General features: G+C 37.0%; 1 protein-coding gene across 4 annotated transcripts in view; it reads right to left on the minus strand.

The window, feature by feature from the left end:
* Positions 1-1,634: 1,634 nt before the first annotated feature.
* Positions 1,635-18,088, minus strand: part of LOC135712869 (acetylcholinesterase) — a 273,865-nt gene continuing 257,411 nt past the window's right edge. For 3 of the 4 annotated variants that reach the window (XM_065235954.1, XM_065235952.1, XM_065235951.1), the window contains exons 5-8: positions 13,486-13,683; positions 12,713-13,420; positions 12,472-12,644; positions 1,635-12,408 (exon numbers count right to left, since the gene is read on the minus strand). In XM_065235954.1, the coding sequence (XP_065092026.1) occupies positions 12,293-12,408; positions 12,472-12,644; positions 12,713-13,420; positions 13,486-13,683 (1,195 nt within the window). In that variant the 3' untranslated portion in view covers positions 1,635-12,292. Of the gene's footprint in view, positions 12,409-12,471; positions 12,645-12,708; positions 13,421-13,485; positions 13,684-18,088 lie in introns of those variants that run through there. The other variant, XM_065235953.1, reaches the window with a different exon arrangement.

The following is an 18,088-nucleotide window of genomic DNA, read 5'->3' on the forward strand; positions in this document are numbered from 1 at the left end:
CCCCCCCGCCCAAGTAGAAGGCGTCCTGCGGACCCATCGCAGACTACGAGGCTGGCGATATGTGTCCATGGATCAAATACACCTTTTTAATAGAAACTAAGCGATCGATTCAACCTCTGGTGGTGAATATGAGAACATCAAAAAGAGTGTTGTGAGTAGAAATTTTATCCGTGAGCCATTGGAAGCGGAACACTTTTTCACTTTTCCTGATAAATTAATTCATCTAATACCCTGGACAGACTATGGCTTATATCATGTAATATAGGCTGTCTTGCAACATTGGATTTCCAGTGAAAACTAGATGTACTAGTGTTCATTGCAAGACAGCCTATATTACATGATATAAGTCATAGACTGTCCGGGGTATAAGATGCTCGAAAACTTGATCTATAGTTGAAATTTTTTATTTTTTATCTTTTTTGCAAGGATTCTGCTAGCGTTCAAGAATATTTTTGCTGAGATAGATGCTAAATTCCAATAGTGCCTTAGTGGTTATGACCTTCCGGATTTCTTGTGTGTGAATAGTTTAGGTGCAATTCAGTTCAGATGTGTGGAAAATCGTAAAATAAGACAATTACCGATGGAAATCGGCAAGAATTTCAATGAAAAACGCTGTAATTTGCGTTGTGAAAAATCCTTATTCTGATGTAAACAAACGGTTTGGCTGACGTTTCCTCTCGAGCTCGCGTGTTGCCCTCTACGTTGGTGGTGCATTAAGGGGTTACGCCTACCTGCAAGACCGAAAAAAAGCGAAAGTTTGGATTTTTTTTCTCGAAAACGACGCAACATATTGAAAATCGGTTTTCTGCCGTTTATTGAACACACATTAAATGGTACATTTATCAGTCGATGCTGTAAAAACGAGGTCCTGGTGCACGGCTGCTCCCCGTGGACGATGTTCTAAAAAACGCTTTTTGCGGTGCCAACTGCGGTTTGTGATGTAATCATCTGAAATAAAAAAAAACATGTCAAATCGTTAAGCATGTGTTAAACTAGTCCTTGATCGTTCGGTTTTTTTTTAATTTTTTTTTGACAAAATGGCGGCCTGGCAAAGTTGAAGTGCCGATTTTTGATCCTTAAAATTTTTCTTTGATCGGCTGTAAAAAATCGAAATTAAATGATAGACGAAATCCGAACGATCGCACAAAATAGTAGTGAACAGAAATCAAAACAAATCGGACGAATCGAATGTATACATTTCGAGAAATTTTTGGCACCGGTTTTGAAAATATGATTCCGAGATAATCGCGTTTAAAGTTTCAAGTTGGGTTTAGTCCACTATAAGTGAATATTTTTGTACGTCGCATAACTTTCACAATTTTCATCGGATCAACTTGATCTTTTGAGGAAATATTCTTGACTTTATATACTTTCAATTAGGACAATAAAAAAAATCGATTTTTTGAAAGTTTGCAGGTCGGCGTAACCCCTTAAAAGGCCTATAGAGTGGAGATTTTTTGTACAGTAAAATATTTTGATAATTTTTTCAATAATTAACGACTACATAAACTTGAAAATTTCTTCGACCTCGAGGCTTTGCATCCCTGGAATTTCGATGTGTTTCCAAGTCCGTTTATTTAAATAGTAATCATGGATTTCTCATTCTTACTCTTATTTTATTTCAAACAGCGGGGTTTATATTTTTAAAATTGTGTATTATTATTTCCTATACACAACATTTACATTTAACAAAGCATTATATGTTTAATATATATTCATTTAGTTTTTGTTATTCAAGGTGTCAATTACTTTTAATTAATTTAAATACATTTTAATTCTATTAGTATTTGCCATTTCATTCCGTTCTCTTTCTTCATACTTATTAGTAGGGTTTAGTTAGCTTTCTAATATGTATAATCATCATAAATCTATTGTAATAAATAATTAATATAGCAGAGATTTCTTACCTTTTTGTATAAGAAGAAATTGGTAACAAAAATAAACTATTTGCTTTAATTTAATAAAACTTTATTGATTTTCATTAGCATTCATTTGTTTATTCATTTTTTTACTCATTAATAGCCCGTACATTTCATGTGTTTGTCATCATTCCGCATTATCAAGTAATTTTTTAAATCTTGCTATAGGTTTTGTTTTCCGTTTTGGTTTTAGAAGATAAAGATTAGTTGATTTCCTTTTTTTTTGCTTACTAGGTTCATCGTCTCTACTTAATGAAAGCTTGAATAAGGGGTAATATTTTGGGTTTGTTGAGTGTGGAGATTTCTTGTTTATCGTTATTAGGCCAAATATATATTACGCTATTATTAAGTTGAAAGGAATTCGCGGAAAAGCGATGGGAGCGCTGCGTGCGATGCTTGATGACAAAACCTATCACATCTTTGAACGGCATTCGATGAACAATAACGAATACCTTTGCACGCTAAGATGGTAATGGATTTTTGCAACATTCTATTTGTAATCATACAAAATAATCAGGAACATTCCAATGACATGTAGCAAAACTAAAATCTTTCGAATAACCATTCAAAGCTTTGCGCCATAAATTTAGTGAATTTGGCAACTAAAACCGCGTCTTATTAGATTAGCACGAATTGCTTGGAGAAATAAAAAAAAAATTACATTGAGCAATTGGTAAGCGCAAATATATTGATCTCGTTCCGTGAAGTGAATAACATCCTCCACTCGAAAATATAATGTATCGAAAGCTAAGGTTAAACATTCATTAAACGTTCATTCTAAGTGATTGTGATTGGTAACGAATGCTTAGTGAGAGCCAGAAGTAACTGCACTCATCATTGATATAGAGAAGCATTTCTTCAGCATGCCTTTAGTGTTACATGGCGTGGTTCATTACTCCCACATCTCCGCTATTTATGTTATATTTATTCAATAAAAATATGTCTCCTAAAATGATTATACATTCTAAGATTAAATGATATGTATTATGAACATTTTTCCATTCCCATCTCGTTCTCTTGTTGTTATTCTGATACTAAGCTAAGCTAGCTTTTTCTTTTAAATTTAGTTGTTGTCCATTACTTATGTATTAAACGGTGTTTATTGACTTATGCTCAACTTACACTTTAGTTTCATCTTAATGTCTTAATTTTAGCGATCGTTGATTCCGTTGTTTTTAAAGTGATTTTTTTCTTCATTTGTTTGACAAATTGATTGGTGAGTGCTATAAATTTTACTCGCGGGTTCTACAACTACAAAAAACCAAATGGCAATACATACTATATTTTCAGTTTTCACGCTTCACTTGTCCTGAAACTGGTTTTCTTGTCATGGGTCATCATTCTGTGCACGGCTTCTAAGAGACATCAAAGTGTAATTTCTCGTGTAGAATCTGATTTCTATAGGTTACTCCAATTGTCCAATTACTTAAAACCGCTTCTATCGATACTAATTTGTGAAGGTGTTTTTCTGCAATTTTGTACTTTTTGCCATTTTCTTCTTCGCACATGGTTGTCACAGAAAAATGCCGCGTTCTAGTCAATGGGTTGTTTAGTTTTTGTTTTGTTTTGTTTCTGCGCTGAAGCATTACATCCATTGGTCTACTAAGCTAGCACGCGAACTAAACATTGTTTTTTTTTTTACGTGAGGGCTAAGTTTGAGTACTACAATATCGAAAAACTGAACAAGAATTCCAATTGCTTCGAAGCGTTAAATATCAGCATTGCACTTTCGAGTAACACAGATGTTTTATGATTTGTTCTTTAATCTTCATTTCTACACATAATCAGCTCACAGATCATTCACAGGTTTAGCTTATATTGTTCGAAAATTGGTCCTTGCTCGCCGAAAGATGTTCGAAATGAATCAGGGATATTTTAATCATGTTAAGTAAATTTAGAAACAGGTTTTGCTTTTACCAATTAAAAATGCAGATAATTCTCAGACTCTATGTTTCTCTTGAATATTACGCTATAAAATGCTATTTCATTTAATTTTTACGTTATCCAAAATAATACGTTAGATTCTGAGCGACTCCGATGGTCCTTGCAGAACCCAAAAAAATGGCTGTCATTATGGCTGACACTTAAAATTTCAAGAGCGCACATTTTGGACACTGTTACGTTGTCGTATGCATTTTCATGCGAATTTTTAAATGTAGGGCAGTTGTTCAGGGGATATTTTGTAGAAGGGTTCATGGATCAGTGAATTGTGTTCTGAAATCTTCCCACAATGTGTAGAGCATGGTCCGTCGTCCGTCAACACGTTTACCATTACTTAGTTGAACACCAGCTTTCATGTCGTAAAGTAGAGCGAAACCGACCAAGAAGACCTTATAAGGTGCATTCCATGAAGTTTTTGCACCTCGCACAAGCAGACTACAGCGTTAAAGTTACAGCCATCTAAAAGTAATAAAAAATGTTCTAGCATATATCGTAATGCTGCGAATACCGAACGGCTCGTTAATCCTGGCATTTTATTTTCAATTAATTATTAGGTCTACTTTGCAACATAATAAACATTTGTGGTGATTCTTCACAGACTGGTCTGTATCAGCAGGAGTTGCCAAGACGTTACACCATAGTAAAATGTACGGTGTCTTAACCTCACTTTTTCTTCATAGGAATTTGGCAGATTGGGGTGGTTTGTTTACATGGTTTTGACAACAATCTTTAAAATTTTTAATTTTTTTTTATTTAAAACATTATATTTTAGATGTTTAGCCGTAGGCTATTTCATCTCTTAATCTGTCAAATTCCTAGAGGAATAGGGAAGTTGAAATATCGTGCACTTTTATATTGCCGTTACACCACCATATTGGGATACCATCACACCTACTTCTCACTGTTTAACCGCTCAGATGTAAAAGATTTCGAGAATGGCGTCGAGGGAGTCGTCATTGCTATTGTCTTCTTCTTCTTCATTCCTTTATTTAACGTCGGTCTCTGTTCCGCATTCTAGTGCCAATCACCGACAGACATCGATTGCCATCCATCGATGTGCAGGAAGACAGCTTCCACACCTGCGTAGGATATCGCACCCATTCAAACACAACACACATGGGCTGGGGCCAACGGCTTTACTTTCCTTCGTGACGTGACCAGAGATTTTTATGCCTCAGAAAAATCCCACCGATTTCGGCTGGGATTGAACCCACACCCATTGGGTGAGAAGCAGTCACGCTTACCACGACACCACCGGCGCCGGCTGTCATTGCTATTGTCGATCCAATAAACTAAAAGGAGATTAACGCCTTCAGAGTTACCAAGACTTAGCATCGTTCACTGGACATTGAGTTGAAGAACTGGACCTCCATGGACCACATCAGTTCTGGCGTGACTTTCTAAAAGGTTTATGAAAATAGGCTTTCAAATATTACGATTGTTTATGTACGGCATCAATTTTAACACATTTTCTTCGAGCGCTAGTAGATGAAATTCCAAACGACTCGAATATTGTGATTATTTGTGGGTATTGACGGCAGTCCATGACGACGCGTTATTACGTATAATTGCATGTAGGCGTTTAAAATTAGGCCTCTCGTGGCCATCTTAAAAAAAAGCTTGGAGAGGCAGATTTTCCACGGTGAGGTATAGGATTTAAATTTTCCACAAATGGCCGCTATTTTGGTTATTCTACCTTACCACTTCGATTCTTGATGGCATGAATCTCAGAAACTATAAAGATTTCGTGTGCGAAACTATTATCACTATTTTTCTGCACTGCATACATACATATAATTACAATTTCCTAAACGAAATCTTTATAGTTTCTGAGATTCGTGCCATCAAACATTTTAAGTGGCAAGGCAAAATATAACTAAAATCGCGGCAATTTGAGGATTCTATCAACTTTTACCTTAATGACTTACTGATACCTATTAATGAGTATCTGTTCTCTCCCTCTCCTGCTCCCTGATCTTCTATTCATTGCATTGAGCTTATCCAAAGTTTACTTATCTTTTATGAAGTGCCTAGAACTTGTGGGAAGCTCCTCGAACTTCTGGGATAACTTTCAGTAAGTTCTATTGAGTTTTTTTTTTAATAATTTCTCTGAAAAATTTCAACGAAGATCTCTAAACTGATTCAAAGATCCCTGAAGTTGTAAGAAGTTTCCTGAACTTCTGCAGTATTTCACGAGCTATCCCTAGCTCATTTCAACTTTAACGATATTCAACTATGCCCACTGACTTTTGTTGATGTCCTTGAATTTTAACGAAGTTTAATGAAGTTATAAAAAATGCTAGAACCTTTAATGAGGCTCCCTGAATTTCTACATAATTTTCTAAGTTCTCTAAATTACTACAAAGTTTAATGATATGATCACCGAACTTCTTCAAAATTGGTCGAAGTTCTATAAAATTGTCTACACTTGTACGAAGTTCACTAGGCTTTTACAAACTTTGCTGAACTCCTACACAATATGCTGCTGTTCTAGAAAGTATGCAGAACTTTAAGGAGTTTCCTGATCTTCTACGATTTTTTTTTGTAGTTCGACAATGTTCTACAACGTTTACGAGATTTTACGAAGTTTCACGAAATTTTAAAGAAGTTTCCCGAACTTCAGCGAAGTTCTCCAAAATTGAATGATGTTTTCCTAAACGTGTACAAATTTATCTTGGCTAAAGACTCATTTATATACACCTGAAATATTGAACACCTTCACCCGACCGTAAATTGATATAAATTTCTTCGATCTCGTTGAAGATTTTTTCTTAATACACCAATGGAATCACCACTCAGTTAAGATGATTGCAAGTCCCAAGCATTGACTGTTGTTTCTCAATATAATTAAAAGCGATCTGATAATAACGGAGTAGCAACCACGGGCGGTCAATCATGCACATGCTAAGTGTTAGGGAAATCATTCTCGAAACGTTAGAATCTGCAATCAAACCCCATTATTTGAGACTCAAACGTCAATTGATAGCATGCTCATGTATGTTTCGTGAGTTTTCTATCGGATCTTACAAAAATGAACACTAAAGACATTTTGTCAAACCATAGAGCAATCCATTTTTGAACCTGAAATTGTGTGATTATTAATCATTTGAAATATTCAATGCAAAACTTCAAGCATTAGATTTGAGTTTTTGAGATATTAAAAACACTGTTATGCTAATCCTTTTAATCACTACATTAAAGCAGTTTATAATGACATTCACTACTGCTCAAACCTTGAATCATGATCAAATTATGAGAGCTTATTTGCCTAAAAATGTGACTAAAATAGTTAAACTTTGTTAAAATCACTGGTAGACATTATTGGTGCGTTAATAATCGCTGAAGTCATACATGGCCGCAGAGTTCATGTCAAATTTGAGTTCCATATTCAGTGGAATTTATATAATAATTCATTTCGATTGATTCTTCAATAGGTCATATCACTTTTCATCGATTAAAAATTGAATTTTTACGATTACTACTGCGATTTGAGCAGTGGATTTGCAATATTGATGCACACAAACACCAGTTCCAAGTGTACATTCAAGATTGAATGGATGATTATTGCAAAACTATTGCTCTGGTCATGGAAGAAAGCGAATTCAGTTAATCGATTTTTGATCGACGAAACCTATCCAAAAATTAATCCACTTCGAGTCGTGCAAATTAAGAATCCGTGAAAAAGGTCAAGCGCATTTTAATGTGTGGCATGCACATGCGGTGAAATCTCGAGCAAATAGTCAAATCGACGTAAGTTCATCAATAAATAATAGCCTCAAACGACAATTTATCAATGCCCACGTTAAAATTAATATCACCAACGGGAAATTTCACCTTCCTGAAGGCGCGATGTAATGTCGTCTCTTTCGTTCTCTTTAAATTTTAGATACTTTAAATTCACATTGCCTTACCTGGTTACATACCATTGGTTTTCGCTTGCGTGGGCTCTATAGTCGCTATATTCATAGTCTGGTGGATAGAATTTCGATCTATCAAAAAGCGGAATCAATTCAATATATTGTAGACCAACAATTGAAAAGGTACTTTCAACTTTTATAAACACAACGTTGATTATTCTTTCCTCGCCAAACGAACGCAAACTGCCGGCATCATCGGATAGGGGAAACTTTCCTCAACCCAAAGTTGATGGTGTTAGTTTTCGTAGGCGAGAACGAGAAAATGGTTTCCGAAGTTTTGTTCACATTGATTCTCGATTGATTCCGCTACTTGACAGCTCAATTGGTTCCCGAGATTCTATCCGCCAGACTATGAATATAGCGACTATAGTGGGCTAGCAGTCAGCTTCAATCAGCCCAGTGGCAGGCTGGTAGGCAACATGTTAGACGGTGACGCGGGCCCAGCACAGCAAAATAAACGATTTGAGCCCGGGACATGCTGCCTACTGTCAAACGCTGCTGTTGGTATAGGCCTTGTCACTGGCCTGGTTTCAATGAATTAGCGTTTGAACTATAGATACTCATAGTAATAGACCTGCTACTGTGCCGCCTTGCCAACAATCAATTCGAAACTAACAATTTTAAATTAGCTCATTGCTTGAATAGCCCATTGGTCCCAAGTACATTGATGAGCGTTCCCCATTCTCGTACTAGAATCTGTCAAAGTTTGTTTTGATTTTGATTCGCTGTAATAACTTGACAGAATAAATGAGGGGTTCCTGGACCGATGATGTGTTACTTTCTGAGCCAATAGATTAGGCATGTATGTTTTTTGGGATCCCCTGGTCTCTAAAGTTTGAAGCCATTGATTGTAAATGTACTTACGTCGATTTTACTATTTTCTCGAGGAATAATCTACACGGTAAAAAAAGAACCCACACAGAAAAAAAAGCTGCACAGAGGTCATTCCGCTGGTTGTGTAATATTACGTTGTACGATGTACATCGTTTTTGCGAAAAAAATTACATCAATTGATGTAATATTGACCTACTTTTTGTTATAACGTCATTATTTCATACATTAGCCTGAATTACGTTGATCGATATTACAGTTTTTTGCTGTGCAGACAAGTTTGTCTCCTTTTCTCCTTCTACACAGTGAAAAAAGGAAATATCGATCAACGGAATTCAAGCTGATGAATGAAGTAATGGTGTAATAGCAAAAATCAGATACAATATTACATCAATGGATGTAATTTTATTCGAGAATTACACAACAAAACATTAATTTTATCGAAAAGGATGCACTTCAATAGTGTCGAAAATATGTAATATTACTTGCCAAAAAGGACAAAGTTATCATAAATACAATGCATTAACTGACATTACGCTGATTTTACTGCATTTGTTTATTTTTGAGGCCATAAAAATTACATGATTGAAGTGCATCCTCTTGGATGTAATAGTAAAATTTATTTTTTGCTGTGTAGTAGGCTCTGCTCGAGAGTGGTTGATTTTCGATTTGGCTGTCACGTTTTCGCTTCGGTAAGAATTTTTCCTTGGGGCCGTTGAATTTAAGTAAAAGTTTCTTATATTGCCGCGTGTAACCACCATATCCACCATATGTTCGGTAGTTGGTATAGTCATCTACGTGAAAGTGGTTTTTAAATAACCGGAAAAAAAGGATCCATTGTGTGCTAAGAAGGATGTGTTTGGGAAGTGCAATCGAAATCAGGCTTGTTACAGATCATTCCGGTCAATCACGAAATGAGATGCAAAACGTAGAGAAAACCAAAACTACGGAAACCATGATCAAATTTACATGGTGAGGTCCTTCCAAATAGTTTTTGCAATTTAAAAAATAAATAAATAAATAAAGGTTAATCAAATTTAAGTTGACAGTTTCGCAACATTATTCTGATTTGGATGTCATTTCTCAGATTGGGCAGTTAATCGGTAGATTAAATGTCAAATTTGTGGAATAGCCATTCTCAAATTATTCGTTATAACATGTTCGTCCTTTCTAGAATTACAGATACTTGACGTCATATTATGTTTGAGTATATTCTGGCATAAGATAAATATATTCCAGAGAATCTTTGTGTAGTCATTTCAGTAGATATGGTAGTCAACGCTTTAATCAGGAGCGCATATTTTCATCAGTTGTTAGTCAGTCCAAAATTCTAAGTCTCTCATATTTTTATGAACACTAAATGTGGTAAGTGGTCTGGAAATGTGAAGCCAGCTGACAGTGACATAATAATAAACAAAGATTTGATATCAAGCTGTATCAATAATTGCTTCTGCTACTGCGATATTTATTTGTCGTTTGTCCGCGAAAATTATTTTGTATTCTCGTATTCTGCAAGTAAGTTCTTGTAGATCAAAAGAAGCTTATTCGTATCCAGATATATGCAGTTTCGTTTACACATTGCTATCAATTAAATACACCCATATTCTCGTTTACGTTCAAACTGTATTTGAAATACCAAAAAACCTTTTTTTTGTATGAAAAATTCGGTTCGAAAGAAATTGAGAATATGGGTGAACTGATTCCAACTGGTCCTCTACCGTATTACGACAACAGATTTTTAAAATCAGTTTTCCATTGTTTATGAGATACTTTAGCTAAGTTCTTAGTTATTAACCTTGTTACCTTTAACGGTCAAAGTTATCGTTCTAGAGTTCAGAATGAGCTTAAATACCAGGTTATTCAAAACGTTTGGGATGTTTGGAAATTTGCGCCATACCATAAGTAATTGAGAACCATTAAAAAAGTTACGTGATAATTCTAGCAACTGTGATCCTAAGCTGAAGCTTCACAGATCCATATTTGTTAAGTAAATTAAATAAGATTTTTGTAAGAAACTACCATCGATTGTTTGCTTTTGGATAGCATTTGGTTCTGTTGTTCAACTCAAGCAACCTTCAGCAGTCTTACGATGGAATTAAATTTTGAATGACGAAAATCCCGTCGCAGAAAAAAAAAAATGCATAAGAACAGGGTAGAATATGAAATTCATGGATAATGAAGCTTTTCTTTTCTGCAGAATTGACGTAGGAACATTTTCTAAACAAAATTACTTATCAATCCTGAAAATCATTAGACAGGGGACAAACTTTCGGCGAGCTAAATTTTGATATATATTCTTTTCGTCTTGAATTTTCTTTAAAGGAAATCATCACAATGGTTTTATAGTTCATTTTTTTCCTGGGCAGAGTTTCACATTTTGGGGGAACCAAAGACTACACTTCTTTTCATTATCGATTTTTTTTTTGTTCATTTAGATTCTAGTGTTTTTCGTGAGAATGTGTGCAACTAGCAAAGAAATTTTACATCCAAACGTCGCAGCCTAAACACAGTCGCATTGGTTTTTTGTTTTAATATTTATTTGTGTTTTCTCTTTCGTTTTTTTGTTATTCCTCCTCTAATATGTGGATTCTACGTTACTCTTAGTCTTAATATTGTGTAGAAGAATGGCTTATTCTTCTTTTTTGCAGCTAAAAGGAATTCGGTAAACAGCTGGTTTCCCTAATCCACTTCACATTTGTTCTCTCATTAGTTGTGTTTGGGCTTTTTTTCTCTTGTTTAGCGCTTTCTGCTGTTTTTATCATATTAAAATTGGCCACCATAAATTGTATAGAAATATTTAACTACACTTGGGTGATTTCATTTGTTTTTCTCTTTCTGTCAATAGCTTACAACGGAGTTACATTATATAATGATATGTTTTCAGTTTTTCCTCTTATTTCGATTACTTTGAAGGTGTCATTTTCATCATCTTTTTCAGTTGCTGTTTTAGGTGTAGGTTATCTAACATTAACTATTGTTTCCTATTTTTTTTTGCAACGGTCATCTACAATTCCATTCCATCGACGATCGGATGTCTCGTGTAAGTGTGTGTGTGTCTTTGTGTTTAGCAATGGCGTAGTGTGTGTGTATCTTAAATAGAAAGTTTGTTCAAATTTCAATAAAGTAAACAGTTGATTGTTAGAATTAGATGTTTGGGTTTATTGTATCATTACACTCTTGCCATTTTGTTTTTTTCTCAAGTTTATAAGGGGATTCTGCTAGTGTCATAAATCGTTTCACTCTTTCAAAATAACCGTTTTCGATTTAATGTCTACTTGTCTCTAGCAGCTGTTGTTTTAATTAGTTTTGTTTTATATAAAATTCTTGTTAATATTTGAACTTAAGTAACGTTTTACTGGTGTAGTTTAAAGCGAAAATCTCATCACAATTTATAACAGGAAATACTTTGTTTTATTGTATGAGTAGTAAAATATCGATGATATCACCTCTGTCTTACATAACGTTGCTGGGAAATAATAAAACACAATTGTACAATACGTTCACCGTGGAGCGAGATGTTTACTTAGGATCGATAAACTGTGGACAAATTCAGTAAAATCTAGCTTTATTGTTCCATTTCATTTATTAATTAGTAGCATTAGCATTAATAGTAGTATTGTTGTTATTCTTCAACCATCATTCTACTTTGAACCGACCTAGAAAGCCTATCGAAAATAGAAAATTTTATATCTTGAAACGGGTCACTAACACTAGCGATACTATCAAAAATAGAAGGGGTCGATAGGATGCTGCGCTGCTTTCGCAGGGTTCGCTAGGTGCAGGAGTTACTTGTAGATTAGCTGAAAATCCAGAAAACATGAGAAAATCATTGCACAATAGATGCACAATTTGTTGTCACTTACAGGTAGCTGCTACTAGTTGCGGCAAGTATTTCTTCCAGAACGCGCATTGCCGCAATCGTGGCCCACGGCCCACAAAGGTTGAGTTGAGTCCAAGTTCTAGATAATGTCTACCATGTGCGCTATGCATCGGCCACTCCGGAAGGTCAGAATTTGGAGGACTTGGATTTGGATTGCTTCGGGAGTAAGGTAAAAGTTTAGTATTAAAATCTTTACATCACCTAGAACTTACGTAAAAACCTACCCAGTTTTAGCAAAGTTGGACCAATATTTCATGATCTTTCGACTGAATTCCTTCTCTTCCTCCATGTACCCGAGGGCAGAGTTCAGCGGCTCACCAAACACATAGTTGATCTCATCACCGTGCATCACACCGGTCCACCTAGGCCAAGGATTGCCTTTGCTTCTGTGGGTGTATAAATACATGAACACGTCGTTGCCTTCCTCGGCATACCGTTGGGCAAATTCGTTGACGTTGCACGTGAAGTGATAATCTCCGACCATCTTGTCCAGCGCATCCCGGTTGCTGTTGGGGTTCTCCGGCTCAGTCCAGTCGGTGTACTCGAAGACAATCGCCTGTCTAGCGGCTCCATTCACGTATGGATTTAGCTCTCTGACCGCTTGCAGGAACTCTTCCCGTGTAACTGTGACGCCTTCTTCTTTCCTCAGAAGTTCAGTCAAATAGTAGATAATGAAATAATAACCCTCCTCGGTGTTGCTTCCAGTCAGGATGTCCGTTTTCTTGAACCGGCCACTAGCCAGCGATCGCTGAGGTGTTTCATCGAGGAATGCCCCATCAACGACTGGAACAAATGGAAATTCGCAGATTCCCAGGGTTCCCCATTCGTTGTCGACCAGCACGTTGGGATCTTTGGTACGAAGACACTCAACAGATTCGCTGAGCTTCGTCGCATCATGGGGACAGTTGACGGCTTCGGCCAAACGAAGAGCTCTGTTATATAGAATTATCAGTTTAAGAAAATCCACAACAAACCATTTAATTCCAAGGACACTTACCTGAGCGTAGCTTCTTCGCGTGACACCAAAGCCCACGGGGCAGTGGGAGATCCACTTTGGAGGATGGCTCTCTGGAACAGATCTCGTGATAAGGCCGACAATAAGTGCAGAGACACGGAAACTGCACCTGCACTTTCACCGAACAGGGTTACTCGGGATGGATCACCGCCAAATTTGTGAATATTGTCGCGTACCCATCTGAGGGAAGATAAGGATTATTCGTCATATGGATTTAACGTAATGAATGGAAACTCCTTTCGATTTGATTTTCAAGTTTAATATTTAAACTGTGATTGTAAGAATGGAAGCATAAGGACATACGGGTTCCGTGGAACTCCGCAGTAGAAGAGTTTGTGCCTTAAAACTCTTTAAATATTGCAATTGGTAGCCGATTGTGAGAAAAGGGCCGAATTGATGTACGAAATGGAATGGATACCAACAGTATAGCAAAACCGTTAAGAAAGGCTGCCATGTACCTGACGGCAATTGATGATTATTTGAACCTGTACTTTCAACGTTGTTTTGTGCCATCATATTCTTTATGATAATATAAACATTGAACACAGAATTGAACAAGAATGCAATTGTATCGGTAATTTACCATAATCTTTTGCCTAGATTGATGGTAAATCGAACATGCAAGCTTGGTAAAATCATCACGTCAGTCGTAGTTTACTTTGTGAAGTAAGGGTGAAAGTTTTATGGATTCTGTTCTCGTCTTACGTAAGGACCAAATCGAAACAACAAACGTTGCGTAAAAGTAGAATTTAATGAAGACAAGCGCTTTTTTGTCTCCAGGTTTAAAAGATCATCGGTCGTAGAGGCTTATTCTTATGTAAAGGGCACCGCCGTCGAGTTTGAGTTTGAATAAAGCCCAGGTCCTATCATATTAAGGAGACTTATAGTAACATTGCTTGATTATCGTGTGTTATGTGAAACTTAACATCGCCATCAACGTCACCGTCGCGGCCGGTTTTGAATGGTTACAATAACAACGCGATCGTAGCTTGTATGATGTTATATGAGGGGCTTGGTGGCCTTAGCGCGACCATTTTGCTTACTGAGTAGAACAACTTGAGTTTAATCTCAAGCTCCTCTACATTCAAGATTCGTTAATCGCTTTATTTGTTCATGTGAATACATTGGAATAACAGCAAATCCATTATTGGTGTGTTGTAATAAAAGGAGCTCGTTTGTCTAGTGGCAAACGGTTTTGGTTACAGAGCAGAATATCGGTAGGACATCAATTCAGGTTATCGTTTACCAAAACGAACCCTGCTGCAATCCCAACCCTCTTACCCAATATCCCAGTGATTCCTCGTGGAAGTGCAAAGGTGTTCTCGGCTTCCATCAAAGCGAGTGTCACGTCAACACATTCCTACCCATTCCTTTCTTTACCTGCGTTCGGGTGCGGCTAGTGCTGGTATTGCCTAGTTTTAGATCACCAGTTTTTACACATTGAAGATGATTGCTAGTCCCAAGCATCGTCTATTGGTTCACTGTGTAATCACAGTTGATCTGGCAATAACAGAGTAGCAACCGTGGGCGGTTAATCATGCTCATGCTCATGTTCTTTCGTCTAGATTGATGGTAAACTTAAAATTACATTTCTATCAGTTTTTTGACAATAGTGTCTATGTTTTCATTACCTTAAACTTTATATTATTCAGCAGAAAAATGTATAACAACTTTTTGTGTGTAGAACCAAATCATAACCAAAATTTCCACTTTGAATAAGTAGAATCAAATGTAATCATTGCATATGTGTTATTAATTTGATCTATTGACCCATTCCATGAAATTCTCCGCTATGTTTAGGTTGCGTTGTGACGCACTGAAGTATTTTACTTCTAGTACACACTTAGAAATATCCAATCCTACACGTGACGGAATCCATCTCTGACATAAAAGGTGAGACTTTAACAACCCAAGTAACAATTTTGGTTTTATGAGGGTTCTGTAGACCATGATATATACTTGAAGCATGCTTTAAAACCTCGATAAAACTTGCAATGTTACTTGGGCAAACATATCATGTAAAATTAAATGCCTCGAGACTGAAAAGTTCGAAAGTACGTTTGATTGAGTTGAATTTCACGTCTATTATGATTCAATTTTATGTCAAAATTGACGCTCGCACACACTTAATTCAGATCACCGAAGTCGGTAGGAATTTACCGAGTTTTTGAACAGCAGAACAAGTCGGTAAAATTTTCAAATGACCGTTACACGTGAGAAATCAAGAAAATTTATAAATTTTATTTTTCATCAATAAATGGGGTAAGCCGAACAAATTCTGTACAAGTTCCGAATAAATTTTCTAATAATTGGATTTTTCACTGATTTTTAAACTTTTACCGAACAGTTCTGTACACAGCAAAAAATTAATTTTAATATCACATCAAAGTGGATGCACTTCAATCGTGTCGAAAATATGGTGTTATATTACTCGCTAAAAAGGACAAAATTATCATTAATACAGTGCATGAACTGACATTACGCTGCTTTTACTGCATTTGTTTATTGTTATGGTCATAAAAATTACATGTGGTTTTCGACATGTTTGAAGTGCATCCTCTTGGATGTAATATTAAAATTTATTTTTTGCTGTGTAGTTCAAAATTTACCGAACGATGGAGGCCTGGATTAGTGTGTATATGTCAGTCTCAGAGCACCTAAATTTACATCAATTTTTCTAAGTGTGTAGCATGACAACAAAGTGAGTCAAGGCCAGTCTTGAAGCCAAAGCTAAGTGGAGCGAAAAAGAAGCGGTTCAAGAAATTGCTGCTGAGTGGGCATGGTCGAGAGGAAGCGCTTTCGATGGTACTATTGCCCCCAAATGTGTCTACACCGAAGAGACCAAGGAATATCAACAGCAGTAACAACAGTGACGGAAAACCTATCCCCAAAAAGCAAAAGGGGCAGGTTCACACGTCTGTGAATAAAAGGATGGAAAATATTAGGCAAGAGCAATCAGTTGGTCAAAATCCGACCTACAGTGACGTGGCCAAATGGGTAAGGGTAGGAATTATGCCAAAGAACTATCCACAAATCCAATTGACGATGGAACAGATGTACGTCGTGCAGGAGGCCATACTTCAAAAGGTCACACAGCAAAGAAGAGAGTCCTTCAAACCGAAATTCATCAACTGTTGGCAACGAACTGGACATCTAGTGATTAATTGCCAAGACACGGAAACGGCGGATTGGCTAGATTCTGTAGTTCCTATGCTTACTCCATGGGAAGGCGTGGAACTAACGGTAATCGACGCGGACGACATCCCAAGATTAGACGTGATGATTGGCTTTTTCCCTCAAAGCGTGAACGACGATAATGACACTATCCGGGTTTTCATAGAGAGCCAAAACGATGGCTTGAGCACCAGCAAATGGAGGATAATTCAACGTAACACTCTCTATGAGAAACACGTTGAGTGGTTCTTCACTGTGGATGAGGCGTCCATGCAACATTTTAAAGCATGTAATTTCCTCATCAACTTCAAGTTTGGGCAAACAACTCTACGGAAAAAAGGTATGTACAAACCCGATTCAGAGGGGATGGTTGATTCGAGTGACGATCTCAAAGGCAAGAAGCCGGAAAGTTGCCAGAATTCTGGGAACAAAGACGATCTTAGTGTCCCGGGAACAAGTGGAACTGACGGAAACTTGCCAGGAGTAATGTCCTCCAAAACCAACCAAAATCCTGATCAAAACCTTCAAGAAAACTCCAAGGACTTGAATCACTCTGGGCATCCGATGGACAGGAACCCATGTGGGCCTCCAAATGACCAGATAATTTCTGGGCCTCCTAAAGACCAGAATCTTTCTGGGCCTTCAAAGGACTGGATTTTTTCTGGGTCTCTAAAGGACCTGAATATATCTGGGCATGCAAAGGGCCGAAATGATTCTAGGCCTCCACAGAACCGTAAGTCATCTGGGCTTTCAAAGGACCGGAATTACTCTGAGTCTCTAAAGGACCGGAACATATCTGGGCATCCAAAGGGCCGAGATAGTTCTGGGCCTCTACAGGACCGTAAATTCTCTGGGTCATCAAAGAACCAGAAGCAGTAAAAAAAAAAAAAAAAAAAAAAATTAAAAATGAGTACTAACTTAAAATTTATTCAAATAAATCTTCATCATGCCAAAGGGGCAACCGGAGTCCTTTGTCGAAGATTCGTGAAGGAAAATATAACCGTGGCGCTAATACAAGAGCCGTGGGCTCATAAACACCGAGTTCTTGGAATAGGCACACAGGCAGGTAAGCTAATTTATGATGAAAGCAATCCAAAACCTCGGACAGCGATTTTAATAAAAGGGGGGATCAAATTCGTACCTATAACACAATATATTACCAAAGATTTAGTTGCAATTCGAATGGAAATTCCCACAACCCGGGGAAAAACTGAAGCCTACATAGCTTCGGCTTACTTCCCTGGGGATGTGGATACAGTTCCTCCACCCGAATTAGCAGCCTTCACTAACTTCTGCAAAAAGAACAACAAACACTTCATCATTGGATGTGATGCAAATTCCCATCACATAACTTGGGGAAGCACCGATACTAATAAAAGAGGTGAAGACCTCTTTGAATACATATCTTCGA

The sequence above is a fragment of the Ochlerotatus camptorhynchus genome, unplaced genomic scaffold (assembly GCF_037179485.1).
Source record: "Ochlerotatus camptorhynchus isolate MF236.1 unplaced genomic scaffold, CSIRO-AGI_Acam_v1.1 ptg000510l, whole genome shotgun sequence".
NCBI lineage: Eukaryota > Metazoa > Arthropoda > Insecta > Diptera > Culicidae > Ochlerotatus > Ochlerotatus camptorhynchus.